This window comes from Tripterygium wilfordii, chromosome 12 (genome assembly GCF_013401445.1).
Source record: "Tripterygium wilfordii isolate XIE 37 chromosome 12, ASM1340144v1, whole genome shotgun sequence".
In the NCBI taxonomy this organism is placed as follows: domain Eukaryota; kingdom Viridiplantae; phylum Streptophyta; class Magnoliopsida; order Celastrales; family Celastraceae; genus Tripterygium; species Tripterygium wilfordii.
The window spans coordinates 1,969,214-1,992,653 of record NC_052243.1 but is presented as its reverse complement, the minus strand read 5'-3'; the positions used below and the strand labels follow the sequence as shown (position 1 = coordinate 1,992,653).

At 36.4% G+C, this 23,440-nt stretch overlaps 6 protein-coding genes across 6 annotated transcripts; 2 read left to right on the top strand and 4 right to left on the bottom strand.

Moving 5' to 3' along the window:
- Positions 1–2,261: 2,261 nt before the first annotated feature.
- LOC120010901 (peptide deformylase 1A, chloroplastic) lies at positions 2,262–4,509 on the bottom strand. The gene is made up of 4 exons (XM_038861816.1): positions 4,051–4,509; positions 3,681–3,770; positions 3,512–3,579; positions 2,262–2,767 (listed from the first exon to the last, which is right to left on the bottom strand). The coding sequence occupies exons 1-4, from the start codon at positions 4,462–4,464 to the stop codon at positions 2,527–2,529; spliced, it is 813 nt and encodes a 270-aa protein (XP_038717744.1). The 5' UTR covers positions 4,465–4,509; the 3' UTR covers positions 2,262–2,526.
- Positions 4,510–4,852: 343 nt separating this feature from the next.
- Positions 4,853–5,389, top strand: LOC120010903. The gene has a single exon (XM_038861818.1). The coding sequence runs from the start codon at positions 4,880–4,882 to the stop codon at positions 5,180–5,182; it is 303 nt and encodes a 100-aa protein (XP_038717746.1). The 5' UTR covers positions 4,853–4,879; the 3' UTR covers positions 5,183–5,389.
- An 839-nt stretch (positions 5,390–6,228) lies between these two features.
- LOC120010902 (metallothiol transferase FosB-like) lies at positions 6,229–7,978 on the bottom strand. The gene is made up of 3 exons (XM_038861817.1): positions 7,678–7,978; positions 7,463–7,568; positions 6,229–6,738 (listed from the first exon to the last, which is right to left on the bottom strand). Exons 1-3 carry the CDS (start codon positions 7,830–7,832, stop codon positions 6,475–6,477), a joined length of 525 nt encoding a protein of 174 aa, XP_038717745.1. The 5' UTR covers positions 7,833–7,978; the 3' UTR covers positions 6,229–6,474.
- Positions 7,979–10,728: 2,750 nt separating this feature from the next.
- LOC120010900 (O-fucosyltransferase 13-like) lies at positions 10,729–11,871 on the top strand. The gene has a single exon (XM_038861815.1). The coding sequence runs from the start codon at positions 10,969–10,971 to the stop codon at positions 11,656–11,658; it is 690 nt and encodes a 229-aa protein (XP_038717743.1). The 5' UTR covers positions 10,729–10,968; the 3' UTR covers positions 11,659–11,871.
- A 1,253-nt stretch (positions 11,872–13,124) lies between these two features.
- LOC120010051 (signal peptidase complex catalytic subunit SEC11A-like) lies at positions 13,125–18,905 on the bottom strand. Its single transcript, XM_038860734.1, has 9 exons — positions 18,728–18,905; positions 17,938–18,050; positions 16,114–16,185; positions 15,371–15,406; positions 14,917–14,962; positions 14,613–14,700; positions 13,778–13,835; positions 13,441–13,493; positions 13,125–13,319 (listed from the first exon to the last, which is right to left on the bottom strand). Exons 1-8 carry the CDS (start codon positions 18,804–18,806, stop codon positions 13,443–13,445), a joined length of 543 nt encoding a protein of 180 aa, XP_038716662.1. The 5' UTR covers positions 18,807–18,905; the 3' UTR covers positions 13,125–13,319; positions 13,441–13,442.
- A 1,933-nt stretch (positions 18,906–20,838) lies between these two features.
- On the bottom strand, positions 20,839–22,743 carry LOC120010686 (RHOMBOID-like protein 5). The gene is made up of 4 exons (XM_038861478.1): positions 22,457–22,743; positions 22,166–22,329; positions 21,908–22,080; positions 20,839–21,790 (listed from the first exon to the last, which is right to left on the bottom strand). Exons 1-4 carry the CDS (start codon positions 22,741–22,743, stop codon positions 21,527–21,529), a joined length of 888 nt encoding a protein of 295 aa, XP_038717406.1. The 3' UTR covers positions 20,839–21,526.
- Between the last annotated feature and the right edge of the window lie 697 nt (positions 22,744–23,440).

Below are 23,440 nucleotides of genomic sequence, written 5' to 3'. Positions count from 1 at the left end.
AAACTAGTGTCCACTAGGCAGTGATGAGAATTTCATACTGACTAGTTACTCACCTAGCAAAAATATACCTAGTTTAATTTTTTTTGTAAGGCGAGAATTTTATTAGAGATAAAATTAGTAAATGTACCTTATATGGGAGTGCCGCAATTCTCATTTAATGATTTGAGAATGGTGCCATATCATACTATACTTTTATGTTTTTTTTAATTAGACATATTATTCACCACTAGATAAGAATTACAGACTCTGAAGAATTATCGAGTTCCCTCGCCCTTTCCAAGCACACATATGCGTGAGCTGAGAATGCAACTTGTAATGAATGTGACCCTTTTGACTTATCCATAGCCCACCTCTCAAAGGGTTAAAAGAAATTCCATCCTATATGGGGTTGTTAAAAACCGATCTAAACTGTAATCCGAATCAAAAATCAAACCGTAATTTTTAGTTAGGTTCGGTTTACGGTTTGAAGTTTTAAATATTTTCGATTCGGTTTAAGAATGACATTTTCGGTTTAAAACCGAAAATCGAACTTATTTTACTTATATATATATATATGTATGATATTGTTACTTATGTAGTTATGTAGTTAAACTTAATGTTATACTGTTATATACGTTTAGATTGTTTAGTTTATTCGTTTAAATGTTTAATGCTTTATTATTACAATGTTAGTTAATAGTTAATGCAGTTAAACTTAATGTTGTAATGTTTAATGCGTTATTATTAGTTTTTTCGGTTTAAATCAAAAATCAAAATCAAAATATACGATTCGGTTTATTTCGGTTTCTATATGTTAAAAGGGTCTGGTTCAATTTATTTAAAAATAAAACCAAAAAATATATTTTTAAAAAAAGATTGAACCCAACCACTGAACTTCCATCCCTAATCCAACCGGGTTGAAAGGGAAGAAACAAAAGAAATTCCATCCAATCGGCATGATTTAGTGGAAAACACCGATTTGGTCAGAATACAATGTATGTGGTCTCCATTACTTGTCAGAACACAACAGAACAAATAGTAGTGTGATATTCCTCTTTTGGACTTTGGACCCGCATGTGCTATGACAAAAACCAAAACCAAAGCCAGAATCACCGTCAACCATCTACAATCTTCTCAAGTTTCATTTTTATCTAAGGAAAAATACTATTCATAAATTCAATAGAGAATCATAAAACTGTAACATAATTTACTGTTAAAGAAAGAAAGAAAGACGAAGAGAGATGTAAAGCCCGACATGGCAGCAGCCAAATTAGACCAATTACAATAACCATGTTTTCATGTCACTCTCAACCATAATTGATTACAATTGTATTATTATTTTTTATGTAAATATTATAATTCAATAAGAAATTCATATTGGATCTTTCAGGTCTCGGGCTTTCAGGCATTTGTGCTTTTTTTGTATCAAGAGCTTTGAGTTGGATATATACGGAATATCATAAGAAGACAAAATCTATCATATTTATATTCCCTCTTTCAACTTTTTTTTTTTCCCCCACAAAATTCTTTCTGGCAAGGTTGAGAGAGACCTCAAAATCTACTTCATATGAAGCAGTCAAGCAGAACATAAAATGAATGGCCTACAATTTGATAACAGAATCCATTCTCTGCTCCTTTTCATGTGCCTATGAAGATAAAAGCCAAAGAAACTGAGTTTTTTAGACTCTTCAACAATGGATGCTTGGTTTATGGAATTTGGAGACGTACTTCAGTCTCATGTTCTCTGAACAGGAACATGAGGAACTTAGGATCCTGTTGTTCACGTTCAATGTGTTATGTCCATATTTGCCACTTAGCCAGTAACATACTGACTGACTGACTAGAATATCATTACTCCTGTATTTTGCAAGAGAAAGTAAGATCATATTTCCTATCATATAAATGATGTACAGATAGTTAAACGAGGATTAAGAGAAATAAAGAACTGCACATAGACAGAAGAACTCAATAAAGCTTCATTGTTCCATGGGATTGGCGATAGGACTTTCTAGTGCAGCTTAGGCATATATATTAATGCTATATCATCAAACACCCTAAATCTTATATATTTATGCTACATTTTGTTTCTCATTAACAACTACAAGTGCAACTGCGCGCTTGTATTCAAAAATTGAAATCTAAAACATCGGAGAAACTGTAAATTCTCAGTTCTTCTAATAAACCACGAAACTTGAAGCGCAACCAAAAAACAAATGGAGACAGGAAAGGAATTCCAAGACTACAAACTACAAAGAAATGGTTTAGGAGTTGGGTAAAACAAATTAACAAGTCGAATCAACAACATTTATTATTGGAACTCACCAGAACTTTAAGCTATTCCTCAATTTGTGGATAGTATTGGACGAATTAGTGCAATTATCAAAAATTACAACATTCATTTGAAGAAATAATGACCTGAAAAGAACCTTGATCTCGACGACGCAGTCATATGCATCAGAAACATTGATGAACTGACCTGATCATCATAGTCAACTGGATTTTCAAACTTAGATCTTTAAACTTCCACAAGAAGTCGGCAACAAAGAACTAATGGACACCAAGCTTGGGGCACCCTTCGGCAAGTGGTAAGTCCAAATTATCGACTGTTCGGAATGTTCTTGGGACCATCTTATCGACATAAAGGGTACCGTCCAAATGATCACACTCGTGCTGTAAAATACGTGCTTGCCAGCCTTTGGCGTCTACTTTGATGGGCTGACCATTACGATTGAAACCTGTAACCTCAACTTCAAGATTCCGTTCCACCACTGCTCTAAATCCATCTACACTGCAAAAAATGACATAAGAGTAACAAGAAGAAATGAATCTCTAGTCATAGCTAATACATACTTCTGCCACGACGGTCAAACTTCCCACCAAACTTTCAGCAACATCAATAAGCGCAAATCCTTTATTAAAAACAGGACACAACAATAGGGAACTTATACCTACTTAGGTAGTCAAATTCAACTTTTACAGAGTTGGCGAACTTTGTACACTCAAAACTTACAAGTAAAGAACAAGAATCACTGGGAGATTTTTACTTATGATAAAATTACCAGGCCTGACTGAAAAAAAATCTATATTTTTATAATAATATATAAAATTAGGATATAGAATAGGAATCTATTCAGGGTGCTGTTGGAAATGCATTGGTACTTTAGTTTTCTATGACATATCACAATAAAATCTACCACCTGCAAATGGAGTAAATAGTAAAACTAGATCACATACATAAGCAATATTATTAACAAGCTATCAACTTTGTGAAATGACATTTACGTCATCTGTTTCCTCATTCCTTTTGCTTTTTTAACAGTTCACTCCACAGAATTCATCTTAGAACTATAATATATCTTGTAACCATGGCACAATTCAAGTAGCAATTTATATCAAATACTATATGAAGGCAAACTGATTAGAAACCAAAGAAGTAAAAGGAGTTCATGGGCTTAACATCTCTCTGCTCATGGGCAATGAAAGATACGAAGGGGAAGAAAATGCCTTTCGCGATCAATTGTTTGCATCTTACCTCAGACAACCTTCGAAAAATAGTGCAGTCTTGTTGCTCTTCTTTTTAAGCTTTGGGTTCACGATAACCTACTTCACAAGAATTAATGAATTGCAATAGCAAAGTGACATTTCATCAAACAAAAACACCTGATAAAATGTTATTCTTTTTGCACAAAAATTCTACATACCATAAGATCAAAAGGCCGTCTACCCTGCTTTTTGGTCTCTTCCTTGGAGACGTAACTTATGTATTCTTCTGTATCTTCCAAAACTATAATCTGCTTGCAGAGATAAATGAGAGGCAGTAATAAAATGTAAAGTAGGTATGCTTGCATAGTTGCATTACAATGTCATAGCAAGAACTGAATCAATTACACAAACAGCACAGCAAATCAATGATTAGCCTACATGTATATATTGACTATTTGACTATACACATTAGAACAAGCGGAGGTATTCTACTGCCATGGCAATGGATGCCAAATCAACATAAACTCAAAACAAACAGCTTCATTCTTAACAAACATTAAGGAAACAACAATGTCCGAAAAAACTAACCTTTAACGGAATGCCAATTTGAGGAGCGGCGAGTCCTACACCAGGAGCGAATCTCATAACCTTTATCATATCATCAATTATCTTCTGGATCCGCTCCGACCCGATTTCCTCCGGACTTACTTCTCTGGCCGGTTCATGAAGAATCGGGTCTCCCGCTTTAACAATCTCCGGCATGCTCGGTTTCTTCTTTTCACCCAAACCCAGAAGCCAACCTGCCCTGGCAGTTGAAGACGAAGAGTGCCTTTTCCGGGTCGTCGAAATGAGAGCGAAAGGCGGGCTAGGGATTAGAAACTCTGGTTTGGTAAAGATTGTCCCGGCCGGTCGACATACATAATTGATGGTAGTGGTTTTGAGGCATAATTCGGCGGCGGAAATCGGGCGGAGACGGAATGAGAGCCGGAGGAGGGTCTCCATTGGCGCACTCTGTTGGGCTTAAACTAGTGCCTGACTGCCTGGGAGTTTAAGCAAAATTTAGTTGACAAAACTGCCACTAGGCCCACTAATATACAACCCTTGGGCTTGTACTTCAAGCCCACCAGCGTACCATGGCCCGTGCTTTGAGTATTTGAGAGACAGCCCATGTGAACGATACCTTACAAGAGCAGTGTCAACAGGCGTGCGGTGTTGCAACATGTAGGCAAAATTGGGTACACTAGACGCCAAACTACAGACTTCACACGCATTTGTTCTTTGACTATGTCGACAATGGCGTACCTTAAGCCGCACGTTGCCATTGAATGGTCAAAACACATGGGCGTGGTTAATTAATGCCTAATCACATCTTATATCCTAATCCTAATCCTCTCTCTCTATATATATACACACATTCATGAAGATGAGCCAAATCATGCAGAGATATATGGCTACTATGGATACTACTACTACCAAGAGGTCCGCGAATTTACAAAGAAGAGAACATGCAGGCATCCATGGAGAGAAGACAAGTACAAGATCCAGCTTGGTCGCAGAGACTAAACCGGCAACAGCAGCTAATTATAAGCTAGAGAGCAAGGCATCCATTGATATAAATGATAGTGCAGAGGCGTTCATTAAGAAATTCAGGCAGCAGCTGTTGATACAGAGGCTCGAGTCCATCGAAAACTTCGAGCAGATGCTTGCCAGAGGTCTATAACATATTAATATATAGCTATACCTTCTATTGATTTGATTTTTTTGTTTCCATTTCCAATTTGTTATTGTTATTGAATTCTACATATGAATACTTAATAAAGTTACAGAGTCGAGCATTCATACCAATAATAGTAATAATTAAGAGTGAATATTTAAGGTGTGTACTACTAAATCTTATGCAGTCACAGAAATCACAAGTTTTTTTTTTTTAATGTATTTTCTTGATTCCATTTTCACTGATAGTAGTCATTCATTAATTTGACCAACAAATTACCATATGATAAGTTTTATGCATAACGATTTAGACACAGTAATAAAGTCCAACCCAAACAATTTGTAGAGATATTATCCATTATGTGCCTCTACGCCCTTAAAAGACATTTACAATTGAGAGGTGTTGGATTTTAATTTATAAAACACTTTGTTTTCTCAACTTTCCAATGTGAGACTTTTTGAATTTATCTTAACACTCTCCATACTTGTGGTCTCGGTTATGCGAATCCCAACAAAAGGATTATACTGGTTAAAGTCCTCTCACATGTGGGTGGTCCACCATTAGGCATCTGAAAGTCTCTACAAGTGACCCATAAGAAACTGAGTTACCAGTCACATGTAGGTGATCTGTCCATAACCATAACAACATCCAAAAGGCCTAACCGATGATCCAAATGGATGGAGATATACGTGAACCCAACATCGTATAGTTAGACCATGCTTTGATACCATGTAAGAACGTCCGATAGATATATATTGTCCGCTTTAGACATCAAGGTCCGTATGATTTTATCATTAAAAAATCCCTACAATTAAAGAGCGTTGGATCTTGACTTATTATAAAGCAATATTGCTTTTCCTCTCAACTTTCCAACCTAGGACTTTTACCTTAACCAGTTTTTCAATTATTCAGCTCACATAATTGATCAAAATATTCCATGAAATTAAGGTCAAAGAAATACAAGATTATGAACCCATGCCAAACATAACCTCAAGGCCATGGCATAGCATTAAATCATGGAAGAGATGATGATAATATAAGATACACAACAATTAGTTTAATAAAGTCTCTCTACTTTCATTGAATTGTAAACAAGGGAGATGATCATTTCCCATCTGGATTACATCCACTAATTCGTCTTATTCTAAATCGTACTACGTGTAACAGAAAGCTAGAGACAAGGAAATTGATAAAGGAAAGCACTTACGACCTTAATTAAATAAACAAATTGGCAGACTAAACTCCAAAATGATCATTGATTACTTTATTGATGGTGCATGCTAGCTAGAGTGCTCTCTCTAATTCCTCCTCACGGATGGACCAACAAGTGGTGGTATCTGCTGCTGCAGCAACTCCAGCTTCACCCTTGAACATGATCTTGCCATCTCTCCCGCCAATGGCACCACAGGCAGATTATCACAATCACATATCTCGATCATGAACCCATCTGGGTCATGGAAGAACAGCTGCTCAACGTGGATCCCACCTTCCTCTACCATTGCCCGCACATGATTAATCCCCATCTCCTTCAGCTTCTTCTCCACTGCACCCATGCTCTCACACTAGCAAAATATTTCTTTGTTATTGTTTAATTAGCATATAATTAATTTTCCACGTCAGCGGGTTAGTTTTTCCTAATCAGATTAGGTATAGAAAATTTGGATTTTAGTCATTAGTTTTAGGGCGAAAACGACCTGATTGAGACTAACAACAATGTTATTGATTTCGTTTAGTCTTCTTGTACAAGGGAGATAAGACTGGCAAAGATAGTGACACACAAAGAGTTTGTGATAGAAACAAACTCTATATACATATGCATTGTTATCATCAAATTTTGTCTGCCTTCAGGGATATATGGAGACAAAACTAAAGCAACACAATTGGGTAATTGCGCCATTAATCTTATAATTTAATATTTTGCCATTCAACCTAACAAGTTAAACTTATTGGGTAGGAACATTTTACATGAATTATACCCTATGCATGACACTCCCCCACAGGTGTAATCCGCCTTTCAAATCATGTTAAGAAGCAAGCCCAATAATATGACCCAACTACTCAATGGGTGCCTAATATGAGGGAAACTTAAAGAAATGAGAGAATAAATTGTAGAAATTAGGGTTTGAGCGCAAAACCTCTTGTAGTGATACCATCTTATCATTTGTTTGGCGATCTCCAAGACATTTCATACTATTTATACTATATTCTTAGCAATCAATCAAGAACACAATGAATTTCCCAAACTAAATCAAAACACAGAGAGATTGTGATCAGTAATTAATTCACCTGGAAAGAGATATGGTTGTCTTTGGGGTTGATCTCGTGTTTCTTGGGCATCTTTTCCGGATCCTCCGATTGCAGCAGATGGATTCCAATTCCATAACCGAATAGCCTATACGAACAACACGATATAATATATGAATTAATTCATATTTCATCGATAAACCTGATTAAACACAGTACATATGTTCTTGTTCAAGAAAAAGAAGAAGAATAATCACCATGCCCCATCAAAATTAAACGATCCAGGCCTTCGAATGGGCACAAAACCAAGAACATTCTGGTAGAAATTAATGGATTCCTCAACCGATCTGCACAAAAGCGAGATGTGGTTCAAGGATTTCAAATGAAGTGGATTCCACATATTTTCCTTCATTCTCTCCAAACAACACAAACCCTAGAAAAATAAAAGAGAATATAACAATATAACAACCCAAGAATGGCACCACGGAAGAGAAAGAACAAGAAAAACAGAGAGGATGAGAAGAGATGGATTGGAGCAGATATATACAGCACGGCACCAGTATCTGATGAGGCTGAAGAGATTGGAGGCAAATAGGACTGCTATTTATAAGGGTTCTGTTGAGTCTCCACAAGCGACACGTGTCCTGATAAGGGCTGAAATTTATTTTGACTGAAATTTCTAGAATTTTTTTAATCTCAGCCATTTATTTCCATTTAGTTGATCTGATGGTTCTAAGAGATCAACATCAGATTTCATGACGAAAGCCAGCCGGCTTTATAATTTTCAATGTCAGATACAAATTCTCTCGGCCTGAAACTCAAACTCTTCCACCACATCCTGTTCTTGATTTTCAAGACAATAAAGAAACAGTAACATCAAGAATCAAAGGTGTGTGGTTCTATGCAGGAGCAGGAAGCCAAGGAAGAGTAGAGAGACAAAGACTTGGCTTCTCATTCATCTTGAAGCATAGTTGAGATGAAACGGACGGGAGGAAGAAGAGGGAACCTGTAAGCATAGTTGAGATGAAACCATAGGAAGGGAGAAAAGGGAACCCTAGAATTGTTATTAAATCTCGACCATTAGATGAAACAGATGGTCAGGATTGAAAAAAGTTCAGGTAATTTCAGCCCCACCCATCCCGAGATTAACATGACTGGTACTCGCCACGTAGGTTGCTGACTAATAGACACGTCGGTAGTTAAATCATTTTTTGTCGTGATTTTCTCAGTCTCAATTTAGGGAAATTCATTATGAGACATGGGGTTTAATTAATCTTGTCGTTTCATTTAATATTGTTTTAGGTTCGAACATATTAGTCCAGCAATTAATAGCCCGTCAGATTAGGATAAGAGGTTACACACAACAAAGCAAAGGAGATAAGCTTCAAACCGGCTGGCTGTCGAATATTCATGTTTATTATTAAATATTAGTAATAAACGCACGGCTCCTAATCAAGTAATTCTTTGTATGACAATGTATTTTGATGAGACCAAAATCATCCTCCACCAGTGACAAACAGAGATAGGATTATTGAGGGCACAAAAAGTGGTGCATCATCTAGAGGTAGCGCCCCCAAATGGATTCACGAATATCTATCATAAATACAAAAACAAAAACAAATTAATAATAGTTTATCATAATTATATATATATATATAGTGAGCTTTATTGGGTTATGATAGAGTTAGGTTTAGAAGAACTGAGTCAAAGTGGAGTGTATGGGTCACTTAGTAAATTAAGCGAGCTCTTCTTTTTTTATTGAGATCTTAATGGGCTGAATCAAAATAGTGTATGTGGGTCTCTTGGTAAGCTTTTTTTCTGAGTATCTTAGTGGACTGGAGGATTTTTTTTTCTTGGGGCTATACATCAACTCATATTAGGTTAGTGGTAAACTTATCGATTAGTGGGGGCCCATGTCCGTAGATCGCATCCCCCTTTGCCCTATATTAGAATCTTGACGCGTGATAAAAAATGTCCAGAACCAATGAGCCATCTTGGCTGAAGAGAAAAGCAGAGCCGAGGTGTCCAGTCATGAAGATGGCGTGCACCTGAGGAGCCCATATGAGGCACAACAATCGAGAAGCAAACAGACAGGATAGCCCCTTTGGTATAAAGCCGAGCTGCCCGAGCGTCTCACCTCAGACGCTCCGTTGAGTTAGAAATTGATACTCTTAGGTTTAACGCTTTTGTTTCATGTTATTTTATTCCAAACCAAAAATTAATGAATCCTCCAAATAGCTTAAGAATTAATCACAATTGATAGTTCTCATCCAATCCTTTTTGGACAATACTTGACTGACACACTTTACTACTTGTCCAACTTGTACACTTCCTAAAAACTTACGCAATAATCGACAATGTTGGCATGCGTGCGTTATTTTTTACTTTTTAAAGTTGACAACTTGTCATAATAAAAGAAAAAGCTTGACAAGAAATTGAAAAAGTTAAGCAAGATGATGATGTGTGTTAATTAACTTGTACCAAAAACAAATTAATATTAAATAATAATAATAATCATTAACAATAAACAGACTTATTTTGTAGTGATTTGTGCTGTTCTAGAATTCATAATGTTATTATTACATTTCATAGAGATACATAAATTTAATTTCCTCTTGTTTTTCATCGTATATCCTTGTCATTATGCTCTATATCTATTATAATCAAGATTGAACACTCAATTCCAAAAGTTGATCGAGTGCTAGAATTAGGTCACATTGTTATGTATATATGACTAAATTAACCTCTTAATTATTAATTAATTGTCTAATGCAAGACAGCTAATTATGTAAAAGTGTTTGCCCCCCATAAAATATAGAATTTATGAATAACAACACTAATAGTGTTAGGTAGTGGCATGCGAAAGTGGCCGGACAAGACTTAGTTTATAGAAACTTTTAAGGTTCAAATACATCAAATTGGCTTAGTTTATAGTGTACGTTGGAATATCTCTTGTGCTTTGTGCTCCGCCTACAAATCATATAATCCTATATATTATTGTGTTGGACACAAAAATTGGACAAAATGGCTATCAAGAACGACTTCCAAGAAAATTAAGATCCCCTAAAAAATAATTATCACAATAATCAAAATCGTTTTAAACATTTTTTTTTTTGGATTTGGACCTCTTTTGAAGTGTGATGGTCCTGTAAAACCACTGGCCATAGTGTTTTTTTTTTTTCTTTTTTAAATGTGAGAGGACGAATTCCAATCATGATCACTAAGGTTATACAGATCATCTTTATCACTCCAATTAATGATTCGGGTGTCATTGGCCACAGTTAGAATGCCATGAAGTTAGAATGCCATGAATTGGACAAGAACTTGATCTTTGAAATATATGGGCCGACGTACTGTGGCCCAACCCATTCACTATCTCACCGACATTGACAACCGACGATCCAATCCGATCTGCTCGCATGTCAACGAGATCAAATCCAACTCTCATTGAACCAAACCTCCATGCATCGACTCCATAGCTATACATAGTACATTCAGTCTATACATATACATCAATAATTAACCAAATCCAAAAGCAATTACTTCAAATGATCGTGGTTTATGTGAAACCCTTATTCGTTGCAATCTTCACGCTCTCCTCGTTCTTGCTATCGTTTTCCTCTTTCCTTCCAATCCACTTTCTCAAGATTTGGTTTCTTCCAATTCACTCGTGTAAGTTTCTTTCTCCTGCCTCCATGGAAGCTACTGAAGCTGCACGAGGAGATGATAGAAAACCATGGACTGGTGAGTTAGCCCGCGTATGGAGAAAACGAGGGAAATGTCCTCTTACTCCTAATGAGACAGCCCCAATACTTCAGGCACTTTCTATCCCTACAAACACACATATATATCTTGCTGCGGGGGATGGTCTAATGGAAATTGAAGGACTAACATCAGTTTACACGAATGTAGTCACCAAAGCTGCCCTACTTAGTAATGAGGATTTCACTATTATGCATGGCAACACAAAAGCTGCCATGGATTATTATGCATCTATCAACAGCGATTCGTATATGGCTAGTTATTTTGGAAACATGGAAAAGAGGGTTGCAGCTATGAGAGCCTCGAAGGGGTTGTATAATACTCTATTTTTGAGCCGAAAAGCTTTTGTGGAGCTTACTTTTCAAGGTTTAAAAGGAGAGGAGTTGATACATACATTGTGGGAAGCTCACAAAGAAGATTTCCAAAGAGGAAGAGGTTCTGCCTTGCCTGACTGCTTCTGCGAATTCAAATTGTAACAAAATATCCAAGAATGATCTTTGTAGCTACCACACTATTAGCTTTCAAAGAGATTCCCTACATCTTTGATCATTCATGCTTCCTAAAAGGCAGTGTACGTAATATCGGAAATTGCTTAATATGGAATGAAAGAAACATTTGTAGTGATAAGCCGCGGATGACCATTCCGCGGAAGAACATTTGTAATGAAGGTTTATCCGCAATTTCTCGTGTCTTGTTGTATGACCATATTTTCTAGCATATCTATTACTATCAAGTTATTAGTTACTCATTCCTAGTAGTTTCACGAGCGGGCTCCCGGATGGCACAAGAGCGGCTGAATGCCGAAAGGTGGAGTGAGGTGAAGGGCGAACAAAGGGACTCAAGAAAGAGGAAGTCAATGTTGTCCTAACTCTCTCTCAATACGAAGAGGCTGTAAATAAAGAAGATATTGAGCGGTCTTTCGAGCACTCATATTGATGTCCCTTAACAGATTCTCTATATCTATCCAAACACTACTTTTTAATAGTTTACAAATTCTCTATTCAACAACAACTGCATCAATATCTCTATTCTAAATCTCTATAACATTAAAATATTAGTTTATTTCTTACTTTATTATTACTTGTCTATATTATCTTATTTCAAGTAGTCTATATTATCTTATTTAAAGTATTCGAAACTTTGTTGACCAACACATTCGCAATGAATATTTTATAAATGTTTGAATATTGCAATGATTTAATAAATAATGAATATTTTATATGATAAATATTAGTTAATATTAATTAATTATAAATAAAAATATGAGGTAGAGATCAAGCATTTAGTCATTTACGACATTTATTGAGTATTAAAAAATAAAGGTATTAATTATTTTAATATTTTAAATGTTTGCATACTTACTTTTTGGTTATGTACAAGTAGATACCCATTTGATCAAGTAACAAAAGTAAATAATGTTAAGAGATACCAATGTAGTGTGTTTTTCAGGACAATCTGTACAATCAATCATCTATTATACCTATTTTACATACACCAATGTGAGTGCTCTTAACACCATAGTCTCTCTGATCTGACAATGTCGCTGGACGATAACCAACATAGAATTCCCTCAACATGGCAGAAAAAAGGAAAAAAGGCAAAAAAAAAAGAAGAAAAAACACCCTGTTGAAGAACAAAGCTAGATAGGACCAAAGGTAATTTCCAACCAGCAGTGAGCTATACATAATGTTTCGAAAATGGCGAAGTCTGGAAGAAGCCCACAGAATTGTAATATTTCTAGGACAAGTATAAAAGATTTAAAAGATGCAGTTCATAAATCATCGGTATTGAGGCAGATTTGTGGTGTGGATATCATATAAAGTGATTTAACATGGACATATCATATCAAGCTTACCGGCTGGCACTTCTAGTAAAGACTGGGAATTGGATTGGATAGTTGATTCGGAAGCTGTTAAATAACCATCTAGGCAATAGCCCCATGATAAAATGGTTAAAATCATCAAATAAAATTCTATCAAATGCCATATCACATCTTTCGCAAGGTCATATAAATCCTGACATGAATGAAATCAGAGGGCCAGACCAACTAGATGGATAATCAGTTAAGAAGAGACCACAAAAGAAGCCTCAGATGCCAACAATATAAAGCCGCATTCAAATTCCTTGTTTGATTAATCTAATAAAGAGTAAGAGCCCAACAGGTCAGTCATTAAAAAGACGAAAAAATCAGAAACTCGAGGAGGAAACTGTGCCTGCAGACATTGGTGAAACAGTTCTTTTTTATATTGACCAATTACCTCTAGTCCTTTGAAGTTATCACAAGCAAACCCAATGCTCCAATAAGAATATACTGCAAGAAGAAAAGGAGGGATCATGATTTTTACAAAAAAAAGCATCACCATTCTCTGGTTCCTATTGAAATGAACGAAAAGGTTTTGGTCCTTCTCCTCCACACTGATGTCAATAAGGTATGGAAGTTATATACTAAAAAAAAGAAGAGAAACAAATGGAAGTCGTAAAAACAAGAGCCAAAATGTGGAAATCTAAAAACAATAGCAGCGTTCAGAATAAAGTATCCATGGTTATAGGAATATATATGCTAAAGTTGTGAAACAAACTTCACAAAGAACAAACCTTTATGATCGGTTTTTCAGTCATGATGATTGTCACCCAGCCAACATAAGGCAAGAATCTGCAATTGACATAAAGAACATTAAGGTTCCTATCTTTTTTTAGGGGAATGAATGGCACAACGCTCTTTCCCCATTATAATTTAGAATAGTAAGAAACAATAAAAGTTTGATTAGGAAGGGAACACTTGCTGAACCCTGTAGCTTATCTCATACAAAGGGAGTGCTTCAAGTTTTTGCCGGAAACATTAAAGAGACTTCATTTTAATAACTAAATGCAAATGAGAAAAACCTGAGTCATAAATGATAAAGAGAACATTCTCTTATCCAGACACACAATTACTAACAAAAAGAAGAAGATGATGTTTCTAAGAGCAACATTGGTCATCCAGCCCTGAAGATTCGATAGCAACAAATAACCAGAACAATAATTAGAGGCTGCCAGCAATTTCATGGTAATGTGTTTTTGCCTCTAAGCTCCAATATACCAGAATTGAATTCATATTTTTGCTTTAAGAATTCCAAAGTTAGTCCACTCTTTTCCACATAGAAGGTTTAATTACAACATCAAACTTACCAAGGATCAATTTTGCAACATGCTCAAGAAAACAATAACCAACAAAAACAGAAGAAAGAAGGGAACAATGCTATAGCATGGATCCAAATAAAACCTTCACAAGAAAATAAAGAAAAATCACAAAACTGTATTTAAAGCATCAATCAATATGCATGTGATGGTGTTCAAAAAGTGACTGTACAGTATGAATTATCAACATTAAGATACATACAAGTATATCCTTCAGAGAGAGAGAGAGAGAGGACCACTGCAGAATTCTTACCCAACAGCCCTGCCCATAATGTGTTGCCGCTGAAGCCAGAGCTGACCTTGAGCATACAAAAGTCTATCATCCCCATAATTGTTATCCCCTGAAATACCCAAGGATATAATTAGTGTTTGATAATTACAAAGAATGATAGCAAACGAAAAGCCAATCATCAGCAGTTTCCTAACATCACTAAAACATGTACATGACTGAAAACTTAAGCAACAATTTAAATTATGAAACAAGAACCACTATCCAAAAGATGGAAAACAACAAAACATCAGCGATAATCACAAAAAGTTAGCAATAAGGCTAGCACCTTTTGTGAGAATATCAACTTCACCAGTATCTTGCCGTTCATGAACCTGCAAAAATAATAACTATCACTAACTACTCTTCTGAAAAATAAGGAAAACAATAAAAAGGTTAAAATATTAACTAATTTATATTGCTTCTTTTTTTCTTTTTTTTGTAAAATAAGGTTCTTAACCCTGACTCGAATCAGCATCAAAGAATGGAGAACATCATGTTAAACACTCTTTCAGCATGTTAACTTATAAATGATGAGTTACAGCCAAACTACTGCCATTCATATAAACAAGTAAATGCATGCCCATATGACAAAAATAAAATAAAATAAAAGATGATAATAAATATAGCTAAAAGATACTTGACTAATCAGATCATGAATCATGGCGCTTAAATTTTACATTCAGAACAAGACTAGCATTCAGTAAAAACAAATTTATGGATAAGCATAACAATGTGTTCACCTTGATTACACGATGGACAATTGGAATTTCACGGCCCTGAGGAATTGCATGCAGAATATATTAGTGAAAGTCAACCAAACATCTAAGCATAATGCTAAAAGTAGAGAAAGAAATTTAAAAAAACTTTGTGGAAACATATCAACATGAACCTTAAACAGAAATGACATGAGCATTCCCTAGTAGCGGGTTCCAAGTTCCAACTAGTTTTGATAACAGATTCATACAACCAATGTCGAATATTATTTAGAACGAAGGCTTAGATTGATTTATTATAAAACTGCTGGAATTTCCATGATAGTACATATCTACAGTCCTTGGACCAGAGCATCGTAGCCTCGTAGGTTAGGTTGCTCCTCATAAACAAATATATCTCAAAAGTAGGTTTGCAGGATGGTACAGAACTCAATGCAAAGTATACAGCTAAAGATTTTTGCTTTAAATATGTTCACAAGGGAGTCCTAAAAATAACTACCAACAACATTGGTCTTGCATGTGCCTACTCTTAACACCAACTTTTGCTCCCTGACAAGATTAATCATTAAAGAATGAATAAGATAAAGGGGAGTCTGTCACTGACTGAAGAATGAAGAAACACCTAACACGCTTTTCAACTAATAATGGAATAAAGTCAATTTGTGTACTCGAACAATCCTATGAAAAAACAAGGACACAAAAAAAGAGTTGCAAACGACCAGATTAATTAGAATGGTAAATTGAAGGGTAGGATAATAAAGAAAACATACATCAATATTGAAAACAACAATCTCCCCTGCACGAATAGGATCTTTACCCATGTGCAAGAATAATATGTCCCCCTGCATACAAATATGATAACTTATGGTTAATGAAATACAATGTGAGAAACAGTCCAAGTTTCACCAAAACTCTTCAACACCCCTCCAGCCCCCAAACACCAAAGTAAAAATAAAATACATAAATAAATAACTAAAGAATGTACTATTACAAGCATGTGGAGTAGACATCTAACTGAGTCCTAAAGTTGAGAGAATGAAGTTGATGCAATATTGTAATGCATGCAAATGAAATTGTTGAATCAATTGGACATATCTATCAGATTGCCACAAGCACCTTTTTTGATTCTACCAAACGTGGAAAAGTAAGCATTCCAAGCACCACTGACCAGCTATTGCCCTAGAAAATCTTGCATATAACAGCAAGAAAAAAAATATTTTGAAATGACTGAAACAGCCTAAAACTACATGCACCAGCGGACAAAAAGACAGATAGTGAAGTTCAACAAGTGAAAAGAAAAAACAGTTTAGATTTTAAAAAAGGTAGTTCTAAGCGGAGATGCAATTCTAAGACCCAAAAATGGAGTACTATAGGGCTTACACCGGATTCATATGCCAAAATTAAAAGTCCATGACGAGGAGGCACAGTTTCTCTAAAACAGGCAAATAGTACAATCAGAAATCAGTCGGCTGGGCATGTAAAATTCAATTGGCGATCTCTCTTCACATCCCTTAAGTACCAACACTAAGTAATATCTCAGTTCCAGTTCTTAACATCTGTTTTTCAAGACCCATATTGAAATTTTCAAGAGTTTTCGCTTGACTTTTGCAAACATTTTCCTTAGAGACTTCAGAACTTGAAGAAACAAACTTCATTTTGTTTGTTTAGGTTCCTTTCCATGTTTGACCCAATCAACTTCAATTACACCAGAGTCAACCAAGCCACACAAAAAGACACTGAAACAGACACATACAACTTTGGGTCAGGGTATTGCACAATCCTACGCAAATTGATTAAGCTAAGAGAATGAGCACGTGTTTTGTGAAAACAACTGTTAAGTCAGCAGTTCATTCAGACCTCTCTGGCACATTAAATGGTCATGTAAACTAAAATCTTGGTTTACTTAGGGGCATATTGGGAAGATATGCAATAGGATTCAGTTGTGGGAACTCAAATCCTTTGATTGAAAATGCCTGCGAGATAAGCGAAATACAAAGCTCTGACAAGCACAAGGATGCCAGAGGAGCATCCTAGGGTAATGAATGCACCAAATCCATTGTGCCTCAAGGATGATGGTGTTTATACCTTAATTTTTGATTCACTGAGTTGATTTCTTAAAATGGTCATATCATTGAATCTTATCGAACAAGTTCATTGACCCTGTTCGTGCCCGTTATAGTACTACATGGTTTTCACTCAACCAAAAGAAAAGAGAAGAAAAAGGGAACATGCCAAATCCAACTGTTTCTCCAATAGAGAGATGGAAACTTAATTACAATAAGATACAATGGGAACAATTTGATGGAGACAACTACCACAATTTCTTAAAAAATGATGTAACTGTCACTAGTCAATGGGCAGCAGTGACCTACTTACTTAAAAGTAAACAACTCCTATACAGAAGGCTCACATAATGGGCCGGGTCGGGAACATACATGAAGTACACAAACCTTATATCCACATATTATGTGGAGAGGATAAATAAGGAATTGAACTGCGACCCCCAGCTTGTACCACCGCAACACAGCCACTAGGCCACTTGTTAGCCAGTAAAAGGGAAACAAGTAGAAAAATTACATGTAAAGTTTAGTTACCCGCTTAAAACCAGGTTCCATGCTCCCAGAAAGAACAACAACAACAGGAGATTCACTGCCAGTAACGCACATCAATGCCTTCCATATTATTAGAGCAGATGTGACAATCATGCCTGAAATGAAAAGCATAGAACTTCGATAACGGAAGCAAATTGATAGTGAAATGTCTACATTAATAAAATATCTTAACTCTTAAGTGAAAAAGTATAAAGTATCGTTTAATAAAAGTTTCAAATGCATAAATCATAATGTCTACGTATAGAAACAAGATTTAAAACAACCAGAAAAACATATTCGTAACAGATCAAAAGCTCAATCAATATTCTTAAATTGAGAAATATTTCTGTTTTTCTCTGTCCTTTGAAAAATAAAATGTCAAGTTCTTATCATAATGAAACAAAGTTTTTTTTAGCTGGAACGGGGAACAGGCAGCAAAAGCACATAATTTTAGGTATTATGAAGATAATTTAATTACTGATCCAAAAATTACGAACTTTCATAAATTAATCACGGCAAATAGTAGCGTCCGTGAAAGCAAACCCTCCCACCATGCTTTTCACAACTGAAAACGAAATATTTCCAAAGGAAATTCTTCAGCAAAAGAACAGCGAAGAAACTAGCTGATTTCTTTTCACAAAATTTAACGTTTTACCATGCTAATTTCTGTTCCTTCACTCGTTTGCAAGCACCAGAAGTTTTACAGACGCAAATCAAAAAAAGAATATTCGTTTAAACATTGATAGACGGAGCTGTACGTAATATGCCTATCTATATGTATAGATATACAAACCAAGGCTGACGGCCTGGGTGAGCACTTGACGGATCTGGATGGATTTGAGGGAATCCATGGTTTCTCCGATGAATCCCATATTCTCTTTCTTTTGAACTCTGGCTCTGCTGTGGATTGGTTCTGCCGCTCGGTGGCACTACGAGTACAAAGTACAAACCCCCTGCTCGATTAGGAACAGTGCCCTCTTTTTCTGTCCTAAATTACGGGTCTAAATGGGCCGAGTCGAGCTGGGTTTTGACCCGCTCAGGCTCAATTTAAATATTTGTAAATTTGTAATAGTACCGACTACCGAGCTGCTACGGCTGTTCTCATTTTCCCTGGCAAGCTTCCACCTTTCATGGACTTTGCAACGATCAGTTGCTAATCAGAATTTGTTTCCTCTGCGATGGCGCTTCTTGCTGTAACTGGCGGGTGCACACGATTACGCGTGTCACACGATGCTCTCTTTAGGCGAAAAATCACTTTCTTTGTTACTCTTTCCTCCTCTCGAGATGCCCCGGCGGATCCGATTAGGTCGAGTTCCAGCTTCTTCGATTTAAATTCCTATCATGTTATATGATGGTAAAGTATAAATTACACACTTGCAATCTTGAACTGTTCGTCAATATGGTGATGCGAAACAGTTTAATTTTGGATTTGGCAGGGGTTTGCAATTTATGCAATGAAGGAGTGAAGTTTGTGCACGAAAACGATCGAAACAGCCAAACAGGTTTCTGATTGTCATTCATTCTTGTAGAAAATTCAATGCCATACGTACGGTAATTTGTGCTATCAGTAATCGGATTGTTATGTTCCTGAAACTATGCCATAAAGCTTTTGCAGACAAGGAAAGTGTAATAAAGAATACTTAGCTCTCTTTAAGAGAAACGATTGCAGGACCTAGAAATGATATAGGAGTGGGCTAATATTAAAACAATAAACTTTGATTTTTTAGAGCTATTTATAACAATACATTTACTTGAAATGATATTATCAATGAACATTCAAGTTGATACGTGACTGATACTTACAAAGACAGACCTTATCTTTCATGTTCTTTTTTTATGTTCAAATAATAATCTTGCAACACTTAAAAATCAAAATCCCAAAAAAATTGTGTCCTTTTGTTTATTTTCTTCAACTTAATTCTTCCCTTTAAAGAATTTCCATTTCTATATTTTGAAAAAAAAAAGATGAAAAATATTGTTGTGTCTAGGATTCTTTTTTAAAGGATGGTCTGGTCATATAAAATTTACAAAATTTCTTTTTAAGTGAAATAAATATAACACGACATTAATGCTAACGAAGCGTTCCATTTCAGATTCTCATCATATTATACATTCTGCGAAACTAGGATACTTTTGGGAATGCAGCTGCGGCCCATTATGGCTATTTTGTGGGCTAACTCATTGACTTCATTGTGGGCTTTTTGGGCTTTCCAGACTTCAAAGAATAGGGAAAATACTAGGCCGATACTCATGAATAACTTTTGGACATTTAGGTCTATCAAAAAAAATATTGGACATTTAAGTGTTCATAAAATATTTAATCACATTTCTATGCTCCATATACTTTTCATCTTTCATTAAACCTAACGCATGCTTCCTTCCACCATGATCAGAGAACATTCACCCATTTTCAAAGATCATTCTTCTTCTACGATAAGCCAATTGCCGCGATCACTGACATCAACTACACTATCGAAAAGCATCAATAATCCGATAAATTAAGTTGAGTAACGTCTGCTCCAACAATCTATTTAGTGTCAAATGACCTCATTGAAGCCCAAATTGAGACTATTTGTTCTTACATCTACAAAAACACAATTCAGAAATTGTCAACTTCTTAAAGTCACAAGACTCCACTATATATAGTTGACACTTTAGCTTCAATTTTTCATGCAAGCTAATCAACATTTTTTCCACCACTTTCAAATTCTCTCTTTAGAATCAAGACCTTCACTGCCCTAACTCTCTCACTTCCTTGAAACTCTTCTTTAAGCTTGTCCCAAGTAGCCTTGGTTGTTTTCAATCCTAGGATTCTTGAGAAAATTGTTTCATCAATACTTTAGTGAATGAATGTTAAGTCTTTAAAATTCTTTTGCTTCAAGACAGCATGATCTTTAATTTACCGCTTGGACATCTTCTGAATTGTGCTATCAGTAATCGGATTGTTATGTTCCTGAAACTATGCCATAAAGCTTATGCAGACAAGGAAAGTGTAAGAAAGAATACTTACTTCCGATGCAAATACAACCGAATAAAATTTTATTTCAGTTGAAAAATGCTTAATTCTTGAGCCAGAATCTGCTGTAATCACCATAAAAGCCCTCTCTCTGTCTTGTCTGAAAAGGCTTTCTGGTGCTAGTTATATCATCTTCCAATACATAAAAGCTCTCAGATTCCTCGATTTGTTTTCCAGTTAGCTACACAGTTCAGGCATCTATACCTTTGAAAGACATCAGAACTTCGAACGGAGAGAACTACGAAAGATTTATGCATAAAAAATTTGTAGCGATATCCATAATATTATGATTTAGAAATATATGTATTATCAACAATATTTAAGGCATCTGTTATAAATAAGCGGAAAACTTTGTTTCCAGCATTCTACTCGTGTTGCCTGAAGAATCCAAATGGTCAACTGACAAACCAACCACTTGTTAAGTGATGCTCTGGACAGGGTTGTTTTGTAATGTATGGCCACCATATAGCTTATCCAAGCCCATTGAGTACCTGCCAATTTGAGAATACTTAGCGAAGTTGTATGTTTCAATCATTAGCTTCTCAATAAGCAGTTGAAAGGTAGAAAATCTTGCTCTTACCCGAGAAGTAAGGATACTAGAGCTATAACCCACAGCAAGTATTGAAAGCATTTGTGCTTGGGTTTCCTATGCTTCGTATCAAATCCTGGGGGAATATGTCTGCGACTTACATACCCGTATTGAGGACGGACTAGAAGAATGAATCCAAGAAGAAATCCGGAGAGGAATCCTCCAATATGTGCGGAACTGTCCACGTGAGGTAGAAAACCAACCGCCATATTTAGGCCGATGACCATTACAAGAGTCATAAGTGCTGCACACTGAGCATATGAGAGTTATAATCTTTCCCATGAAATTAGTGACCGATCTTCACTATGGTGAAGAGCTGAATTTCAATGTTTTGCCTGGTAGCTTTGTTTTGGTTCATTGCCTTTTACCTTATTTGCGTAGATAGTCCAGTTTGTGATGAGCTCAGAAAGCATGGCTCCCAAGAGACCAAACAATGCTCCTGATGCACCAACTGAAACCATTGGTGTTTGTCCTTTGGCTTTAATTGCAGACATCAAGCTTCCTCCAAAGCCAGAAAGCACATACAAAAGCCCTATCCTCACTGTGACATACATGCATATGAGGTAATTCAGTCATAATTGATCATATAGAAGCACATTTATTGTATCCATAAAGTAAGTTCTTACGGAATCCGAATTCTTGTTCAAGCTGAATTCCTATGAATAGGAGGCTCATCATATTGGTGGCTAGATGGATGACTCCGGCATGAAGCCATATGCAAGACAAGAAGCGCCATCCTTCACCATCCTCCACCACCATTTTCCTACTGAGGGCTCCTAGTCTCTTTAGCCTGCAAGTAATGAAAAGGTATAGTTTTCATGAGTTTGATTGAAATTTCAGACAAAACGAGGATTGATTGATTGTTCAGGAGAGAGAGAGAGAGAGAGAGAGAGCGGAGAGAGAGGATAATTTCTTACGTTGGGATGGAGGGTCCAAGGAGGGGATTTTCCTTAAAGGGTTGGAAGGAAAGCCTGCCCAGATATTCAGAGAAGAGGCATTTATCCATTCCACCGGCGGTTGACGGACAGTCATTGACGTACATCGTGTACACAAAAATCCCGATATCTGCCGCGAAAATGAGGGGCATGAGCCAAGAGAAAAATGGCTCTGGTGCTGGTGGGGTGAAGAAGGGCTGCGAGGGTGGTGATGGTGCAAGGAAGGGCCCATGGGCTGTCTCGATATCCGATTTCAGCCTCTTCCCCATTGCAAAGAGGAAGAGTTACACCCCCACGCAAATCACGGTGGTCACGGGGAGAGGAGGAAGAGGAGAGAGAAAAATAAGGTTTTTGGATGGCTAGGAACGTGTATTGCCTGGTTGTTCGTTAAGTTAGGTGCCTCTTCCCGCTAATAGACGTTGATGAATACAGATGGACCAAGCCCAGTTAGATCTGCCTAGATTCATTCAATCATAGAATGGTGGAAATTTGGAAACCATTTTGCTGCATTTATAATGGTTTAAATCTGGAAAATTTGTAATATTCAGTTATTCACTTTGTTGGCTAGGCTTTTTCTGGACTAATTCAATTTGCACGTCAAGCCCAATGAGATCCAAGTCTCTTTAACGTAATATTTGGGCTTTTCAAAATGAAAGCCCAAATGTTGACAAGCTCTGTTAAAAAAAACACGCTGGCACTCCTAAATTTTCTTGAAACAGATTTCGGATAACGATGTCATAATCCAGGAACGCAATAATTTAGGGTGGGACCGCCTGGCAACTTTCTATGGTCCCACACTAATCACACGCGATATGGCGCAGACCACATGTTATGGACGCGTGTTAAAGCCTCGATATGCCGACAATTTAAATTAACTCCTCAATCAAGGTGGTCCAGTCAAATCACACCAGTGTTCAACTGGAGATAAATGAAGAATTGAAGAGCAATACAACATAGGCCTTCTTT